Here is a 20,354-nt window from a genome sequence, read left to right as displayed (position 1 = left end):
GGCCATATATCGTTCTTTACATGAACTGAGAGGACATATTTCGTTCTATATATGGGCTGAGAGGCCATCTATCGTTCTATAGATGTACTCGGAGGCCATCTATCATTCTACAGGTGAACACAGAGGCCATATATCGTTCTATAAATGGGATCAGAGGTCAACATCGTTCTATAGATGGATTCAGAGGCCATCTATCGTTCTATAAAATAACTCAGAGGCCATCTATGGCCCTATATATGGAATCAGATGCCATCTATCGTTCTTCAGATGAGCTCAGGTTCTGTAGAAGAACTCAGAGGCCCTCTATCTTCCTATGGATGGACTGAGAAGGCATATATCGTTCTATAGATGGACTCAGAGGCCATGTATCGTTCTTTAAATGGGATCAGAGGTCATAATCGTTCTATAGATGGATTCAGAGGCTCCTGTCGTTCTATATAAGGGATCAGAGGACATCGATCGTTATATATTAGCCCAGAGGCAATGTATTGTATTTTATTGTGACATATCTATCATTTACATATGTACATATATTGAAGTACAGAATTATTAAAACGTGATTTCATCTTGACTCCAATCCCCTCAAAGAATATAATGGCCCAATTCAGGAATATGTCTCTTTCTAACAAAGGGATTCAACAAGATCTAAATTTCCAAAGATTTCATCTCATCAAACGGAATGCAATCATCCTTCTACCATTTTGAATTGTAGTCACCCTTGTTTTACGTTATTATTTCAATATGTCCGTTAATGTTTATTGACTGTATTGTTGTGTCCTTTTTGCAGTTTTTATTTCAAGTTAGCCTCCATATGTCCATAGGCATTCCATTTCCATTCTAATGACAAGTCTGGAAAATAAAAAGAAAATATTTGTTTCAGTATTGTCAAATTCTTTTTTTATTTCTCAAATTCATACAACAACAAAAAACAAAACAATAGATAAGATTATGGTATTAACGGAATAATACTAAATAATTCCAAAATAAATACCAAAGAATTTTGATATACAATATGACAAAATGTATGAAAAATATTATTACTAATATATGTATAACATAAAGAAGAAATACAATAAAAATTGATAGAATGACATTTTTCTTATGAAATCCAAATGATTTTTCTATCTTCAATATCCACGAATTGGTATTGCGGAAATCGTGCCAAATAATTGTATCCAATATTTTAATAATACACCAAACACATTTAACTGCTATAGCAATAAATTGTTGCAACAGATACAATGTCGATATTCCGCAAAACCAAAACATTTTTGGATATCTTAAGAAGAAAATCCACAAATTAATTCATTTCACTAATCACTCTTTTTTTTAATTCACACTCTACTTACCCGAACTGTTCCACACCTTTTTGAAATATAAATTTCACTATTTCCATGTTTTTGACGGTTTATTTTCATTTTTTTCCTTTTTTGATGTTCTTACCTTTTGGGGGGGTTTGTCAGACTGAACTTCAATTTGAAAATTGTCATATTTTCAATTTGAAACAAATAGGGATTTCAATGTAGAAAAATTGAATCAGAACATTTTAAATTTCTTTGCATTTTCGGCATTGGTTTTAGCTTCCTTTTTTGATGTTCTTACCTTTTGGGGGGGTTTGTCAGACTGAACTTCAATTTGAAAATTGTCATATTTTCAATTTGAAACAAATAGGGATTTCAATGTAGAAAATTTGAATCAGAACATTTTAAATTTCTTTGCATTTTCGGCATTGGTTTTAGCTTAAACTATCATGGGGCGAGTAAGGACTGATTTATCCCGCGTAAAACCTATTAATTGTATTGAATATATGGATTATTTTTAATTAAATTGTCAAGTATGTCGATGCTGCAATCCCTACATTCATACAATAGGTTTGTCCTTTTACGTACTGAACTTTACTGAACATTGTTTCTTCAGTAATGTTTAGCAACATTTCAATTATACAATTGTCAAAACTTTACTGAAGAAAAAATGTTCAGTAAAGTTCAGTACGTAAAAAGACAAACCAAATAACAAATCACTTTTGTAATTATTTCCATTGACAACTAATAACAAAACCATTTCCTCCAAGATCTGAAGGAGGTGGTCAGCCGCGAGGATGGATGTATTACTGGGTCTTCTGGGTGTAAGGCGGACATGGGAACCATAATCCCCGATTTTCGTCCCAATATTTGAATAGGGTGACAGCAAATCGATAGTTGCTGAACTATAGGTGACCATAGTGGTAATCTATCGAATTATAGTTGACCACAGTGATAATCTATGCAGCTAAACTAACCCAACATCAATTCTAGGCTGCTACATCAACACCGTCTTTCACATTTGCCTAATAATCAACAATAGACTTCTTTACAGATTACATGAATCTGCGAAGAGGACATCATATAGTGGTCTCTCTTATTGGAACATGTTCGAACAGAGGATGATCAGCGAATGAATGTGGTAAGCCGTCAGGATATCTCTCTCATTTTGAAAATGTTTCTAATCTAATCATCTCATTAATAAAGCAATGCCTGCCGACATAACTCTCTGGCAGAGACGTTTATTTTTGGAAAAAGGTTTGGCAGTAGTGGTTTCAAAAACCACCTTCTTGCTTAGGAATGAAAGTGAAGATGAACGTAAATAGTATCAAGAAGCGTTGAAAAACGTCTATCCCAACAAGAGAAAGCTTTGAAAGATGACAAACTAAAACAATTTAAGGGAAATATTGATAAAATTATGGCAGAAAAGCGTAAGAAACTATTGGAACAGGAAGTTGCAGAAAAAGGTAAGAGACGAAATGAAATTTATTTGAAGATACTTGGATAATAATTGGAACATAGAAGTTTGGTTTTCTATTCAAAAGAATCTGTTTCGTGTTGTTATTAGCACAGGAAGGCCTACCTCCAGTGAAGCTATCAACATGATTCTAGTGAAACTGGACTATACTAATGACAGATTTGTGCTGTTTTTATCGATGGTCATGGGTTAGGTTTTCAACACGTCCACATTAAGAGACTTTTTTTTAAGTTGCATAACTGACCGGAAACGAGTCTCTACACCTGACTTGGTAATAGTAATCACAACGTCGTTCCTTGCTAAAGATTTTTAAAACTAATTGAATGGAATCTGTTCAAATCGAAGTTGTTGACAATATTAAACATTAAGCGCTTCCATGACCAGAATGGTGCCTATTTCAATGATCGGACGAGCGAATTATTTAGACAGTAGAGTTATGGACTTTTTGATGTCAATCTCAAGACGACAAGAACTTGTCAGTTGCAGAATAAAATGTCTGTGCAGTAAAGAAGAAGTGAGAATGGAGTATTCAGTAACAAACAGGGATTAGGTCTTCTTTGATTACTTGAATGGAACCGACCTTATTTTAGATAACCACAACGTTGTTGTTATTGTAACAGCTACTATTATCAGTAATCAAATTCTGTCTCCAATTCTAATTTCAGAAATGAAGGTAACTGAAAAGAAACGGTATTTACAAGCTCCTTTCCTTTAAGAAATTATTTTTAGAAGCACATTTTTTTTTTGAAATTGTCTTTAGAAGACACCTTTCTTTCAGAAAGGGTCTGTAAAGTCACCCTTTGTTTCAAAAAGGGTATCTAGAAGCGACCTAGAAGCCATCTTTCTTTCAGGGTCTTTAGAAGTTCCCTATCTTTTAAAGTGGGTCTTTAGAAGCACCTTTTATTTTAGAAATGATCTTTAGAAGTTCCCCTTTTTTCAGGTAGTGTCTTTAGATGGACCCTATCTTTCAGAAACGTTTTTTAGAAGCACCATCTAAGTCAGATAGGGTCTTTACAAGCACCATTTCTTTTCGAACGGATCATAAAAAGCACTTTTTCTTTCCTTTAGAAGCACCCTTTCTTTCTGAAAGTGTCTTTAGAAGCGCCTTTCCCCCAGAAAGGATCATTAGAAGCTACCTTTCTATGAGAAAGGGTCATTAGAAACAACCTTTTGTGACAAAGGGTCATTAGAAGCACCCTTTCTTTCAGAAAAGATCTATATATTGCTGTTAAAATTCCACGCTTCTTTGTTCCGATGATCTAAGAGAAAATATCCATGAACATTTTGTTATCCACCACAGGCTAGAAGATATTTTAGTAAAATCTTTTCTTTTTCTCCTTCTTTTTATAGATATTAAATTGGATCCCCAGGAAATTCTTGCGAAAATTCGTCGAGGTCTCAAATTTGGAAGAAAAAATGCTTTGCTTGAAATGCCCTGTACACACCCTGAAACACATTGTAAGTCCAATGAATATCCTTCATATTTTTTCCAATAAAATACCGTATCCTCTTTCCGTTTAGATGTCCACAGAGTGAATTTCCAAGCCTCCTATACCTGTCTCAAGTACTTGGTCTTTGTATCAAACAATTACATGGCTGGGTGATAAGGATAAGGAGCGAAGACAAATACTAAATATGTCCATAGGATAGCTCTTGATGGGTATTGGAAGTAAATGTGAGTAAATTAGTTTCTTGTTACCGCAGACTGAGTTAAAGAGAAGTTTAAACGTAAAATGAAATAAAAAGAAAAAAATACCAACGATACACAAATCCAATCCGTTTCAGACTATTTTCTTCTGAAAGGGGTTATGTAAGCACCACTTCCTTCAGAAAAGGACTTTAGAAGCCCCCATTCTTTTAGAAAGGAACTATAGAAGCAGAAAGGTTCTATAGAAGCACCCTTTCTTGCAGAAAGGTATTTGACGTAGTATTTTCATTCGGTAGCATTTTGACAGATGAATAATTACCTCCTTCTTCATCACATCACTACACAATACCATCCTAATGATATTGTAATCTCTCAGTGCGAGCCAATTGTTCGCCCTGAAGATAAATACCATCCCACTATAAACATCCAAATTCCATTACACAGCACTAATATAAATCGAAATAAGAATAATATTTGTAAATACAGTTTTTCGAAAACAAATTATGTTCAATTGAACTCACTTTTGAGCTCCTTTGACTGGAATAAGCTCTATTCATTAAAAACCCTGTATGAAATGTTAGACATTTTTTATCATACTGTTACGGAATTAGATTTAACTAATCTCCGTGTAGACGTTGTTTTATTCCCCGATACGATTTGTACCAAATAAAACAGGGTTCGTTTTAGATTACGTTTCTACAATGCTTTATTTACTTTATTACACTTATTCAGAACCGACTTTAATTACTAAGCACACAGCAAGTCTCTTGTTAGCACGCAGCTATTCTTTAACCGTTCTGTTCAGTTCAACGCTTAAAACACAACTCACTCATGTTGCCGTTCCTACCGCTATTTATATCCAAAATCTCCTTGGTCTAGAATTATCCAGTAATCTGGCAACTTCTCGAATCTGTGCAGCGAACACACAGACGCACATTCCCACTAAGCGAACAACCATACTCATATACATACAAGTAGACCAGCACAGTAATAAAGTAATTACAACAACAAACAAATACACGAAATACAAGAAGTAGAAACTAAACGATAATTACATGATTATGGCAAAACAAAATAAAAGCACATTAATGAAATGTAAAGTAACATCTAGAATAATGAAGAGAGTTCTACATGGTAGTGGTTGTTGCTTAAATAAAGTAACTGTGAAATAAAACTTTACGTTACAATTCAAATTTTTAAATTAACGGAAATTAAACTAAACTAACTTAAAACTATCAGTTACATTCGTAACAATACTTTAGATAATTTTAAATCACAAACAGTTCCAAAAAAAGTTCTCTTCAATAACACTGGTCCTCCATGGAATAATTCTGCTTTGTCGAGGTTAAAGAATCGCAAAAACAAACTATATAAAAAATTTAAAAAAAGTAGCACAACAACTAACTATGCTGCTTATACTATTGCTAGATCAGAATATACTATCTTAAACAAAATACTCTACCAGAACGACATCTGTAATGCAAAGAAAGAAGTAAGAAGCAATCCTAAAAATTTCTATCGCTTTATTAATACAAAGCGCCGAACAAAAACTTATCCAAAAATTCTAAAATATGGAACTTCGGTTGCCGACGATGATGTGGGCATCGCAAACATTTTTGCTTCCTTCTTCAAAACAACATATTCCAATAACTCATATGATGACACATCCCAATATCCCTACAATATTTCAGAGTACAAATCTATACATGTTCATAATATTGATACTTATTCTGTGATAACCGGCCTTAAAAGTGTAACTACGCCTGGTCCAGATGGACTGTGCAGAGAACCTAGCTCTTCCATTATCTATAATGTTTAACAAATCGCTTACCTTGGGTTATTTTACAGAAAAATGGAAAGAATCTTATATTATCCCTCTTTTTAAATCGGGAAATAGAAACGATGTCTGTAATTATAGAGGTATTGCTAAACTAAATAGTATCCCAAAATTGTTTGAAAAAATAGTCACAGACTTGGTATCATTTCAGGTATCGTCTGTATTATCGAAATTCCAACATGGATTTCGAAAACGCCATTCCACTGTAATAAATCTTTTGGAACTAACAACTTTAGTTAATGATGGTTTTCGAAATAAGTATGTCGATGGTCAGACTAGCAAGGTTTCTTGAAACCAATTTCGTTAAAGTTTCTTTTCAAGTTTCGTTAGTGTCCACACACGTAAACGTGAAATTTAAGATTTTGCGTGTCCTCTTTATTTTACCATTCGCGTTTGTTGTGTTCCTCATACCAATAAAAACAAAACAAACATAAATAAACTAAAAAACAACACAAAGTAATTAACATTAATAATTAAATTAATAATAGCAGTTAAATTTTCACTATTTCGTTAATTAAATAGTTTTATTAAATCTTTTTATGCTTGTTTAGTTGTTAACGTTTGCTTGAGAAATTAAAAATGAAAGAAAATGGAAGAAAAAATCTTGCAACGAATGACAAGAAGAGGCAACACAACAAACACAGAAAACCATGTACATGGGTTTCACTACTTCATACCCCTCGCCTATAAACTTGACGTCGCCATGTTGAAATCATGCTAGTCTGACCATCGACTATCAAACTGATTGTATCTATACCGATTCCAGCAAAGCCTTCGGTAAAGTTAATATAAAATTTCTGTTAGAAAAACTGAATAAAATTGGATTTAGTCAATCATTGCTCCAATGGCTAACATCATATTTAACTGGCAGAGTACAAAGGGTCAAGTTTGAATCAGCTATTTCCAATAAAATCTCCATACCTTCCTAGGCCCAGTGCTATTTACCTTATTCATTAATGATTTGCCGAACGTGATATGTTATTCTAAAGTTTTAATGTATGCAGATGACGTGAAGATATTTTACTCATTAAGCAATCCAATAGATCAACTCAAATTGCAATCAGACCTAGACATTTTTTATCAAAGGTGTAAAGCATGGCAGAATAAGAAGGTAATCTCATTTGAAAAAACCGCCCTTGAGCTGCCAAATACAACCATGCACTCGAAACAATATGAAAGTTGTTGTTGTTATTGTATGTCAATTACAACAAAGCAACATATTGTTTGTTTACGTTTTATTTATATTTTTATTGGAATAAATATTTTAATATTTCGCGAGAGTGTGTGAAGAGTTTACTTTTTTGGTATTCTATTGGTCCATAGAGAACGTTTCTGCGGCTGGAGAATAATATAAGTTCGTATTTTTTAGGCTTCTCGGTCCTCTCAACGTACATAAAGTTCCAACTTGAATGTTATTGCATTGTTTTTCGTGGAAGGAAAAGACAAATCACGGAAAAGAGTATTTAAATGCCAGCAGTGTTCAAGGTTTCTATTCACCCTGATCTCGGCAACAATATCTCCACACGCACACGGTAACTAGAGTTAGCCTTATTGCTGCCAGGAAAAAAGCCGGTAAGTAAATGTTTGGAGCGAAGATGAATGGGTTTATATTTTGATATTGAATGCGTGCTGTTTGTTACAGGTCATCAAATCTCTGTCGAATCATGGAACACTGGTAGTGCTGTGGCATGGATTCCTCATGTCCGTGATTGCGGTGTTCATCGCTCTGGTCAGGTACTTTTGGTAACACGTGCTGTGATGGTCGCCTCTACTAAGACTTTTCGCAGTTGGAACAGGAAGGTCAATATAACCAACGCCGCTACGATTTATCTACCTATTTAATTGATGGCGTATATGAATTTCCTTTGTAAAAAAAAGTTGCAAAAGACCAAAAAGGCTGTTTTCCGCAGGCGCTCGAAGATCTGGACTGGCATCAAAAAGGTGTACAGATCCCAACAACTCCGTGTTGGTCACGGTAATCGAATACCACAAAGATGAAGGTTTTCTTGCAAATGTAGTTCCACCTTGAAGAAGGAATTGCCTAAGAACCACTTTGCTGTTGCTACCACTAATGCTGCTGCCAACCGCGCTAAAACACTATAGAACACGTGAAGCTAGAAAGAAGAAAGACGCCGCTGCCCCCCAAGATGTAAACTTTTGAAATCTTATAAAATCTGTGTATTGTATTATTTTTATTCTACAAAATATATAATATTTAAGAATATGTATATAAAACCAACATAAGGAAACCGGCATCTACATATCGTCACCTGAAATTCCCAAAGACGTAACCCTTTGAGGGTTACGTCTTTCGGCATTTCAGGTGATGATATGTATTTTTTGTCTTTACAAAAATAAAAATTTCCCAAGGAAAAAATATATAATGTTGTAGTCATTATACAAATTATTATATCATATATAGGGAATCATTTCAATATTCATTGTGCCAAACATCCATTTTAGTGTCACCGTATGATTGTTTGAGATTTGGATCATTATGACAGGAAGCAATGACTTGTCCATGTTTGGGAGAAATATTCCGATGTGCAAAGGTTGGACCAGCCATATATATTGGTCGCTGTAGGAGCTTTAAAACTTTTGTACAAATATATTTGAAATCATAGACTTGATCACGAAACACATCATATCATTCTTAACAGGACCATAAGTCGATGGTCAGACTAGCAAGGTTTCATGAAACCAATTTCGTTAAAGTTTCTTTTCAAATTTCGTTAATGTCCACACACGTTAACGTGAAATTTAAGATCTTTGCGTGTCCTCTTTATTTTACCATTCGCGTTTGTTGTGTTTCTCATACCAATAAAAACAAAAAAAGACATAAATAAACCAAAAAACAACACAAAATAATTAACATTAATAATTAAATTAATATTAATAGTTACATTTTCACTATTTCATTAATTAAATGTTTTTATTAAATATATTTATGTTTGTTTTGTTGTTAACGTTTGCTTGAGAAAATAAAAATGAAAGAAAATTGAAGAAAAAATATTGCAACGAAGAACAAGAAGAGGCAACACAACAAACACCGAAAACCATGTACATGGGTTTCACTACTTCATACCCCTCGCCTATAAACTTGACGCCGCCATGTTGAAATCGTGCTAGTCTGACCATCGACTAAGGAATTTCAAAGCTGGAAGGACTGGATCGACATAGTCCATGCTTGATATATGTATGTATGTCTGGAAAAAATATTGCGAGGAATAATTTTTAGGCAAACTCAGTTGATCCGTTCGTGAGTTATCGTACGCACCAAATCTATGAACTTTTATGGAGGACGTATCGGAAGATGTCGACCGATATGCCCCATTCTCTAAATTGAATAATATTTTGAAAAAATGTGACGAGGACAGCATCAGCTTATCCGTTCGAGATTTATCCTTTAGACGGGCGGACAGAAAGGGCAAAATCGACACCAAAATGTCTGAAAATTTAAAAATTTTAAATTAAATTAGTTTGGTATTTGAAATGTAAATGAACATGACATATGTATGTTTTAACATATACATACAAAGTTTGTCAAAATCATTTTGCCAATGAAGGGACGGCAAAGCGAATACAACTCTGTGAGTTGTGAGCGTGAGTTTACCTTGTATCATGGGTGTAAAGTTAACTTGCTGGTGCTAAATATCTTAAAATGTAAACACATGTCATTTTTTAGATTACAGAAGATCGACACAAACTACTACCTTAATGAACGACTACATGAATCTGTAAATTCCATTAATGACCTAGGAATCCTTTTAGATCACAGGCAAGACTTTAGAGATCACATTTCATTTACTACTAACAAAGCATATAAAAGTTTGGGTTTTATAAAGAGATGGAGTAAAGAATTTTCTGATCCACTTATAACTAAACAATTATTCATATCATTTGTGCGTTGCATTTTAGAATAGGGTTCAATTATTTGGAATCCAGCATATAACATCCACTCTAACTCAATAGAATCGGTACAAAAACAATTTTTATTGGTCTGTCTCCAACATAGAGGCTGGAGTTTAGAGTCACTGCCATCTTATGAGTCCAGATTAGGTTTAATTAAACTGCCTACCCTAAAAAGCAGACGATCTATGCTTAATGTGACCTTTCTCTTAAATATCATACAAGGAAAAATTGTATCTGATTTTGTATTAGAACGAATTTGTATAAATGTTCCGGTTAGATTAACGCGCAATTATCAGCTACTTGACATTGAGTACTTTAATATAAACTATGCCAATAACAATCCACTACGCCGACTACTAATTGAATTCAACAAACTATACCATCTGATTGATCTGTCTGAAAACCGTGATGTATTGAAGAGGAAAATAATATTATACTTAATGGATCACAATGAATATAATCCCTTGGCACTCCTAATATTTGTATATATATCATGGTACAAATACACAGGTAGCCGCATCGGCAATTGTTGGTAACATAAGATGTCAACATTTGACATCAGTTCAATGCAATTGACATATTATGTTACCATCAGCTGGCTTGATAATGCTACCTGTATTATTGTACCATGATATATATAATTAGCTTTGTTCCTTTACTTTTTTAATGGTAAGGGTGATAAAGGAGAAAAGTTTCAAAATTGCTCATAATTGGTCTCTTATGAACATTTTTACCAGAAAAGTAAAGGAACGGAAAATGGTAGATCAGGCAGCAATGTCAAAAAGAAACATAAAAAATCGATTTTCGTCTTTTATTTCACAGTTTTTAATTTAGTTTTGTCAGCGTTCGACTTTTTCTTCTGTTTTTCGTCCATTTCTTTTTCATTGTGAAATAATCGTCAAACCATGGTATAAGTAAAGGGTACTTTACACGATATGTATTTTACATATGGGTTGTCACTTTGCGTATACATTTTGTATATAAAAAGTGACAACCCATATGTAAAATACATATCGTGTAAAGTACCCATAAAGAGGTAGATTTAAATGAAAAAATCTATAGAACCCTTCTTTTCCTTGAATTCCTAAAACTTCAAAATAAAAGCAACATGTGGGTTTGTTTACAATGCATTTTTGAGCATTTTATAAAAAACGCGAAAAATGAATGAAGAGTTAAGTTTTCTCCACATAAAAAGCTTTGGCTAACCTTTCTTATTACACCATGCGTCAAACAAAAGTCGAAAAATCAGTTCTGCCATTTTTTACCTGCAGAAATTTTGCTGGTAGCCTGTGGTAGAAGAGAAAGCCATTTTAGCTCTCTCTCCACTCTCTTAAAAATTGCTTCCAGTTTTGCCACTTTTCGGGGTTAAGGTCCAAATGGTAAAAGTGGTAACCTCAGGTAAGTAAAGGAACACAGCTATTATTTATAATTAACATAGCATGGTACAATAATACAGGTAGCATTATCATGCCAGCTGATGGTAACATAATGTGTCAACTGCATTGAATTGATGTCAAATTTTGACATCTTATGTTGCCAACAATTGCCGATGCGGCTACCTGTGTATTTGTATCATGTAACATAGTCTGTAAGGATCTTGTATCTATAGACATACGTAAATAAAAAAAATACTTTCATTTGGCCAGATGGTGGATCTATGATGATTGCGAAAAGCAAGATCTCTAAACGTATTCTGTTTGACCGACAATATAATAACCTCTTATTCAGAAAGGATCATAAAAAACTCCGCTCATAAAAAGGCTTTTTTGAAATACAGTAGCCAATACAAAAACCACTTAAACCATAATTTTTTATGTGCTCTAACCTAACATTTCTTGCAGCCATTGCGAATTCTATTGCCAGCACATTGCACGATGGGGCCAATGGCAGGTTTTTGAGGCAAAAAGTCATTTTTTCAAGTCAGTGATTGAAATCAAATAATAACGGAATTATATTCTTAACACTTTCAAACCTCCAAAACAAAAAAAAAAAAAAAAAAAATACAATCGAGCAACGGCCTCCGGCGACATGCCAAGCTGCCAAAGATGTCATAATTTTCATTCCGTTTATTTCTGACATTCAGTCATAATTAAACAATTTAACTATTTTGGCGCCAAAACCTGATCTGTTGATATTATATATTTTTTTAAAAATGGAAAATAGGTTAATAGTATGTAAATTAGGATTATTATTTAAAATGTAAATGTAATATTAGATGTGGTCAATAATTTGTTGTGTCAGTAAGTGATGTTTTTGGATGTAGCCTGTGGTATCGTCCATGTGTTCTTTGGAGTAGATCTTTCGGTATCGGGGAGTATTCTCGTAAAAATATGTATCTGGTGACAGGTGACAATGCCGGCTAACAGATTTTGAAAATACATTTTGCGTATAGAACACATACATTATTGTTATTGTTAGCATATTTATCCCAAAACGAATGAATCTGCGTTTTTAATCTTGCGGGGATTTAAAGTCTATGATGTTCCGTATCTCAATATAGAACGAATTCTCTCTTTTCACTAAATAAGTTAGGGATAAAGACCACTGTAGGACTCATTAACGGTCATAACATGGTCAGGTCCCTAACTTCTAGATGGGACAACAATAGTTTAGACTATTGTAGGCTATGTCAAGACCCAGAAGAAACAGAGACGGTGGTCGAACATCTACTATGTAGGTGCCCCTCGCTACTCACGAGGAGACATCGATTCTTCGGTAGATATGAGATAAATACTCTGACTTTCTTCTCCGACATAGACCCCATCTACTTATACCAATTTGCCAAAAATCTTGCATGGCTAGCAAACAAAACTAATTAATCTTTTGTTTTTATTCTTCTTCACACAGGGGACAATAACCGGCTCATCTCTGAACCATGGCCTCATCAGCCACACACCCGCATCCACAGTACATCTTTCTCTTCACATCAAACAACCTCAGTCCACCATCTACCACAACCCCAGCAGGCACACACCCATATCCATTAATCGTCACATCCATCACACCACTCCATAACAACTAATCTGCAACACAACACAGAATATACCAGTCATCACACACAACAGCTTATCATCACAACTCATCAACACCACACTCAACTTTAAACAAACAACCACAACATACAGCTAAATTTAAGGATGATCACAATGGACCTCAAGGTGTCCGAGTGAAGTAGCTGCCAACAAACCAAACCAATGTTCTCAAGGAAGTTCGATATCAACCAACTAATATGAGAAAACAATTAACATCGACAGAGAAAATTTATGAACGATATATCCAAATCTGAACCGATTTCAATATGATGTCTCAATAATGTTTTCTAGACCAAATTCCGCCAGACACTTTAAATTTCATCACAATTGGACATATATAGCGTGATTGATGCACGAAATACCTAAAATCGGGTGAAAATATATATAAATTTGGCATACTTTTTTCTAGACCTAATTCCGTCACACATTTTAAATTTCATCGAAATTGGACAGAATTTGCCTCAAATCGGGCGAAAATTTATATGAGAGCTATATCCAAATCTGAACCGATTTCAATATAATTTGGCAAAGATATTTCTAGACCGAATCCTGTCGCACGTTGCAAATTTCATCGAAATTGGACAGAAATTGCGTGTTTGTTGCACCAAATACCTCAAATCGGGCGAAAATATATATGGAAGCTATATCCAAATCTGAACCGATTTCAAAATAACTTGGCAAACTTATTTCTAGTCCGAATTCCCCCACATATTCCAAATATCATCATAATTTGACAGAATTTTCGTGTTTGGTCCATCAATTACTCGAAACCGGGCGAACATATATATGAGAGCTATATTTATATATGAACCGGTATCAACCAAATTTGGCAGATTAGTTTCTAGGCCGATTATAAACATCTGCACGAAATTTTGAAGGTCTGGCTTGTCCCTGTGATTTTTTTGCCTGAAAAACCTGTCATCGTCCCATCGTGCATTGGTGCAAATATTTTATTAACTGCAAATTGTTATGGAAGGGCAGCGTGATTGTAAAAACGGCCTGCCATGATGTGGTAGGAGCAGCCAATTTTTTCTTTACACTCCTTTCTATTCCATTAAGAAATGGTCCTGGCGGTAAAATGCCTTGTAGTTTTATAGACAATAAAACGCATTCAAAGTGATGTTTATAGGGGTTCCTAGCAAACTTATCATTATTAAATGATTACGGCCTGTCTGCCTGCATTCATTCACAGCTATGAAGTTAGCTGTTTGTTGGTGTTAATTGGTTTTAAGCAGTTCTTCGATGAGTAAAGGGTAAGTTTTTGTACGTCAGATAAAAGTTTCGTCTTCTATGAGAACACCTTCAGGTCTTTAGAAGCACCATTCCTTTCACAAAGGTCTTTGGAGACACCCTTTCTTTCATGAAAGGCTTTTTAGAAACAAAGGATCGTCAGAAACACCCTTTCTTTTTAAAAAAACCATCCTCTGTTGGAACATGTCCAATAAGAGAGCCCACTATGTGATGTTATCTTCGCAGTTTCATGTAATGCGCAAACAAGTTTATTATTGATTATTAGGGAAATGTGAAAGTTGGTGGTCTTGTAGCAGCCTAGAATTGATGCTGGGTTAGTTTAGCCGCATAGAATTATTACTGTGGCCACATATAATTCGATAGATTACCACTATGGTCTGGTCACATCTAGTTCAGCAACTATCGAAAATGGGACGAAAATCGGGGTGTAATGATTACCATGTCCGCCTTACACACAGAAGACACCAGCAAAACATCCATCCTCACGCCTGACGGAAATGGTTTTTTATTAATTGTCAATGAAAATAATTATAAAAATGATTTGTTATGTATGGCCAGAACAGAATCACTTGCTTTGCTTGCTTCCCCAAATGTCAAATTATAAAGGAATGCCAGAGCCTCTTTGCGAATCCGCCTGCGTTCCCCTTTAGGAGGCTCTGGCATTCCTTTATAAATTGACATTTGGAAAGCAAGCAAAGCAAGTGACGATTGATTCTGTTCTGGCCTTTGTTGTATGAATGTAGGGATTGCAGCATCGACATACTTGACAATTTAATTGAAAATAACCCATATATTCTATAAAATTAATAGCTTTTACGCAGCATAAATCAGTCCTTACTCGCCCCATGATAGTTTAAGCTAAAACCAATGCCGAAAATGCAAAAAAATTAAAAAAGTTCTGATTCAAATTTTCAAAATTTAAATCCCTATTTGTTTCAAATTGAATATATGACAATTTTCAAATTGAAGTTCAGTCTGACAAACCCCCCCAAAAGGTAAGAACATCAAAAAAGGAAGAAAAGGAAAAAAATAAAAATAAACCGCCAAAAACATGGAAATAGTGAAATTTATATTTCAAAAAGGTGTGGAACAGTTCGGGTAAGTAGAGTGTGAATTAAAAAAAAGAGTGATTAGTGAAATGAATTAATTTGTGGATTTTCTTCTTAAGATATCCAAAAATGTTTTGGTTTTGCGGAATATCGACATTGTATCTGTTGCAACAATTTATTGCTATAGCAGTTAAATGTGTTTGGTGTATTATTAAAATATTGGATACAATTATTTGGCACGATTTCCGCAATACCAATTCGTGGATATTCAAGATAGAAAAATCATTTGGATTTCATAAGAAAAATGTCATTCTATCAATTTTTATTGTATTGCTTCTTTATGTTATACATATATTAGTAATAATATTTTTCATATATTTTGTCATATTGTATATCAAAATTCTTTGGTATTTATTTTGGAATTATTTAGTATTATTCCGTTAATACCATAATCTTATCTATTGTTTTGTTTTTTGTTGTTGTATGAATTTGAGAAATAAAAAAAGAATTTGACAAAACTAAAACAAATGTTTCTTTTTATTTTCCAGACTTGTCATTAGAATGGAAATGGAATGCCTATGGACATATGGAGGCTAGCTTGAAATAAAAACTGCAAAAAGGACACAACAATACAGTCAATAAACATTAACGGACATATTGAAATAATAACGTAAAACAAGGGTGACTACAATTCAAAATGGTAGAAGGATGATTGCATTCCGTTTGATGAGAAGAAATCTTTGTAAATTTGGATCTTGTTGAAACCCTTTGTTAGAGAGGGACATATTCCTGAATTGGGCCATTATATTCTTTGAGAGGATTGGAGTTAAGATGAAATCACTTTTAATAATTCTGTACTTCAATATATGTATGTAAATGATGGATATGTTGCAATAAAATACAATATATTGCCTCTGGGCTAATATATAACGATAGATGTCCTCTGAGCCCTTATATAGAACGACAGGAGCCTCTGAATCCATCTATAGAGCGATGATGACCTCTGATCCCATTTTTAGAACGATACATGGCCTCTGAGTCCATCTATAGAACGATAGATGACCCCTCAGTTCATGTATAGAACGATATATGGCCTCTGAGTCCATCTATAGAACGATAGATGGCTTCGGAGCTCATCTGTAGAACGATAGATGACCTCTGATTCCATCAATAGGACGATAAATTACATCTGAGTTCTTCTATAGTACAATAGATTGCCTCTGTACCCATATATACAATGATAAATGACCTATGAGCCCATTTGTAGAAAGATAGATGACCTCTAATCTCATCTATAGAATGACAGATGGCATCTGAGACCGTCTAAATTACCATAGATGGGCTCATAAGGTATATCGTTGTCTATATTAACCCAGTGACCATCTATAGTTCATGGGATTAGAGGTCATCTATCTTTCTATGCATTGACCGAGAGGCCATATATCGTTCTATAGATGGACTGAGAGGCCATATATCGTTCTATACATGGACTGAGAGGCCATATATCGTTCTATACATGGACTGAGAGGCCATATATCGTTCTATACATGAACTAAGAGGACATATTTCGTTCTATAGATGGGCTGAGAGGCCATCTATCGTTCTATAGATGTACTCGGAGGCCATCTATCATTCTACAGGTGAACACAGAGGCCATGTATCTTTCTATAAATGGGATCAGAGGTCAACATCGTTCTATAGATGGATTCAGAGGCCATCTATCGTTCTATAAAATAACTTAGAGGCCATCTATGGCCCTATATATGGAATCAGATGCCATCTATCGTTCTTCAGATGAGCTCAGGTTCTGTAGGAGAACTCAGAGGCCCTCTATCTTCCTATGGATGGACTGAGAGGCCATATATCGTTCTATAGATGAACTCAGAAGCCATGTATCGTTCTATAAATGGGATCAGAGGTCATCATTGTTCTATAGATGGATTCAGAGGCTCCTGTAGTTCTATATAAGGACTCAGAGGACATCCATCGTTATATATATAGGCCCAGAGGCAATGTATTATATTTTATTGCAACATATCCATCATTTACATATATTGAAGTACAGAATTATTAAAACGTAATTTCATCTTCACTCCAATCCCCTCAAAGAATATAATGGCCCAATTTAGGAATACCTCCCTTTCTAACAAAAGGATTCAACAAGATCCAAATTCCAAAAGATTCCTTCTCATCATACGGAATGCAATCGTCCTTCTACTATTTTGAATTGTGGTCACCCTGGTTTTCCGTTAATATTTCAATATATCGTTTAGTATTTATTGGCTCTATTATTATGTCCTTTTTGAAGTTTTTATTTCAACTAAGCCCCAGATATCCATAGGCATTCCATTGCCATTCTAATGACAAGTCTGGAAAATAGAAAGAAAATATTTGTTTTAGTTTTGTCAAATTCTTATTTTATTTCTCAAATTCATACAACAACAAAAAACAAAACAATAGATAAGATTATGGTATTAACGGAATAATAATAAATAATTCCAAAATAAATACCAAAGAATTTTGATATACAATATGACAAAATATATGAAAAATATTATTACTAATATATGTATAACATAAAGAAGAAATACAATAAAAATTGATAGAATGACATTTTTCTTATGAAATCCAAATGATTTTTCTATCTTGACTATCCACGAATTGGTATTGCGGAAATCGTGCCAAATAATTGTATCCAATATTTTAATAATACACCAAACACATTTAACTGCTATAGCAATAAATTGTTGCAACAGATACAATATCGATATTCCGCAAAACCAAAACATTTTTGGATATCTTAAGAAGAAAATCCACAAATTAATTCATTTCACTAATCACTCTTTTTTAATTCACACTCTACTTACCCGAACTGTTCCACACCTTTTTGAAATATAAATTTCACTATTTCCATGTTTTTGACGGTTTATTTTTATTTTTTTCCTTTTCTTCCTTTTTTGATGTTCTTACCTTTTGGGGGGGTTTGTCAGACTGAACTTCAATTTGAAAATTGTCATATATTTAAAGCCTTTACCTAATTAACTGCGTGTTGCGTGTGCGTTCAAAAATACAAAAACAAAATACATGTATTTCAAATTGACAACAAAAACAAATACATGTATTTTGTTTTTGTTTTTTTGAACGCACACGCAACACGCAGTTGATTAGGTAAAGGCTTAATTTGAAACAAATAGGGATTTCAATTTTGAAAATTTGAATCAGAACTTTTTAAATTTCTTTGTATTTTCGGCATTGGTTTTAGCTTAAACTATCATGGGGCGAGTAAGGACTGATTTATCCCGCGTAAAAGCTAGTAATTCTATTGACTATATGGGTTATTTCCAATTAAACTGTCAAGTATGTCCATGCTGCAATCCCTACATTCATACAATAACACACATCATTTTTATAATTATTTTCATTGACAATTAATAACAAAACCATTTCCTCCAAGATCTGAAGGACGTGGTCAGGAGTGAGGACGGATGTTTTGTTGGTGTCTTCTGTGTGTAAGGCGGACAAGGTAACCATTGCACCCCGATTTTCGTCCCATTATTTGAATAGGGTGACAGCAAATCGATAGTTGCTGAGCTATGGGTGACCATAGTGGTAATCTATCGAATTATATGTATGTGACCACAGTGATAATCTATGCAGCTAAACTAACCCAACATCAATTCTAGGCTGCTACATCAACACCATCTTTCACATTTCCCTAATAATCAACAATAGACTTCTTTACAGATTACATGAAACTGCGAATGGACATCACATAGTGGACTCTCTTATTGGAACATGTTCGAACAGAGGATGATCAGCGAATGAATGTGGTAAGCCGTCAGGATATCTCTCTCATTTTGATATGTTTCTAATCTAATCATCTCATTAATGAAGCAATGCCTGCCGACATAACTCTCTGGCAGAGACGTTTATTGGTGGAAAAAGTTGGGCAATAGTGGTTTCAAAAAGCACCTTCTTGCTAAGGAATGAAAGTGAAGATGAACGTAAATAGTATCAAGAAGCGTTGGAAAAACGTCTATCCCAACAAGAGAAAGCTTTGAAAGATGACAAACAATTTGAGGGAAATATTGATAAAATTATGACACGAAAGCGTAAGAAACTATTGGAACAGGGAGTACAATCCCACGGCAGCGGGTTCTTTCGTACCGGATTGACCCGAAACCATTGTGTTTCGGCCAGCGGCTGCCAACCCAGCAAAAAAAACCTATGCTTATACGTAGGTTTCTAGCTGCTACAACAACAATTGGAACAGGGAGTTGCAGAAAAAGGTAGGAGACGAAATGAAAGTAAATTTATTTGAGGATACTTGGATACTAATTGGAACATAAAAGTTTGGCTTTCCATTCAAAATAATTTGTGTTGTGTTGTTATTAGCACATCAAGGCCTATCTCTAGTGAAACTATCAGTTGGCCTATACTTTGTACAGATGTGTGCTGTTTTATCGATGGTCATGGGGTGGGTTTTCAACATGTGTGACTTTTTTTTAATAAAGTTATATGTCCGACCGATAGCAAACACATCGTTTGTTATTAAAGATTTTTCTAATATATTAGAGGGAGTGCCTGTTGAAAAGAACCTATTTAAATCGATCACAAAGAAGTGGTTGACAATATCATTAAGCCTTTCAATGACCAGAATGGAGTCTTTTACTATGACCGGAGGAGGGAATTATTTAGAGAGTAGACTTATGGACTTTTTGATGCCGATCTTATGACTGCAAAAACTTGTCCTTTAATTACAGAATAAAATTTCTGTGCAACCAATTGAAGAAGTGAGAATGGCATATTCAATAACAAACACGATTAGGTCTTCTAAGATGATTTAA

The 20,354-nt window shown here is 34.3% G+C and overlaps 1 protein-coding gene across 1 annotated transcript; it reads left to right on the top strand.

Moving 5' to 3' along the window:
* Nucleotides 1-2,635: 2,635 nt before the first annotated feature.
* Tsen34 (tRNA splicing endonuclease subunit 34) lies at nt 2,636-8,511 on the top strand. The gene is made up of 5 exons (XM_073984744.1): nt 2,636-2,767; nt 4,129-4,236; nt 4,300-4,453; nt 7,633-7,835; nt 7,906-8,511. The coding sequence occupies exons 1-3, from the start codon at nt 2,719-2,721 to the stop codon at nt 4,380-4,382; spliced, it is 240 nt and encodes a 79-aa protein (XP_073840845.1). The 5' UTR covers nt 2,636-2,718; the 3' UTR covers nt 4,383-4,453; nt 7,633-7,835; nt 7,906-8,511.
* The last annotated feature ends 11,843 nt before the right edge of the window (nt 8,512-20,354 follow it).

Source organism: Musca autumnalis, unplaced genomic scaffold (assembly GCF_047663935.1).
Source record: "Musca autumnalis isolate F117 unplaced genomic scaffold, ASM4766393v1 scaffold_4, whole genome shotgun sequence".
NCBI classification, from domain to species: Eukaryota; Metazoa; Arthropoda; class Insecta; order Diptera; family Muscidae; genus Musca; species Musca autumnalis.
This window is presented reverse-complemented; position numbering and strand designations above follow the sequence as displayed.

Bases quoted from the DNA above. Each gene is read 5' to 3' on its own strand.
- Tsen34 (XM_073984744.1), top strand. From the start codon at position 2,719: ATGGCAGAAAAGCGTAAGAAACTATTGGAACAGGAAGTTGCAGAAAAA. The intron at 2,768-4,128 runs GTAAGAGACGAA...TTCTTTTTATAG, and splicing joins ACAGGAAGTTGCAGAAAAAG to ATATTAAATTGGATCCCCAG. The intron at 4,237-4,299 runs GTAAGTCCAATG...CTTTCCGTTTAG, and splicing joins TACACACCCTGAAACACATT to ATGTCCACAGAGTGAATTTC.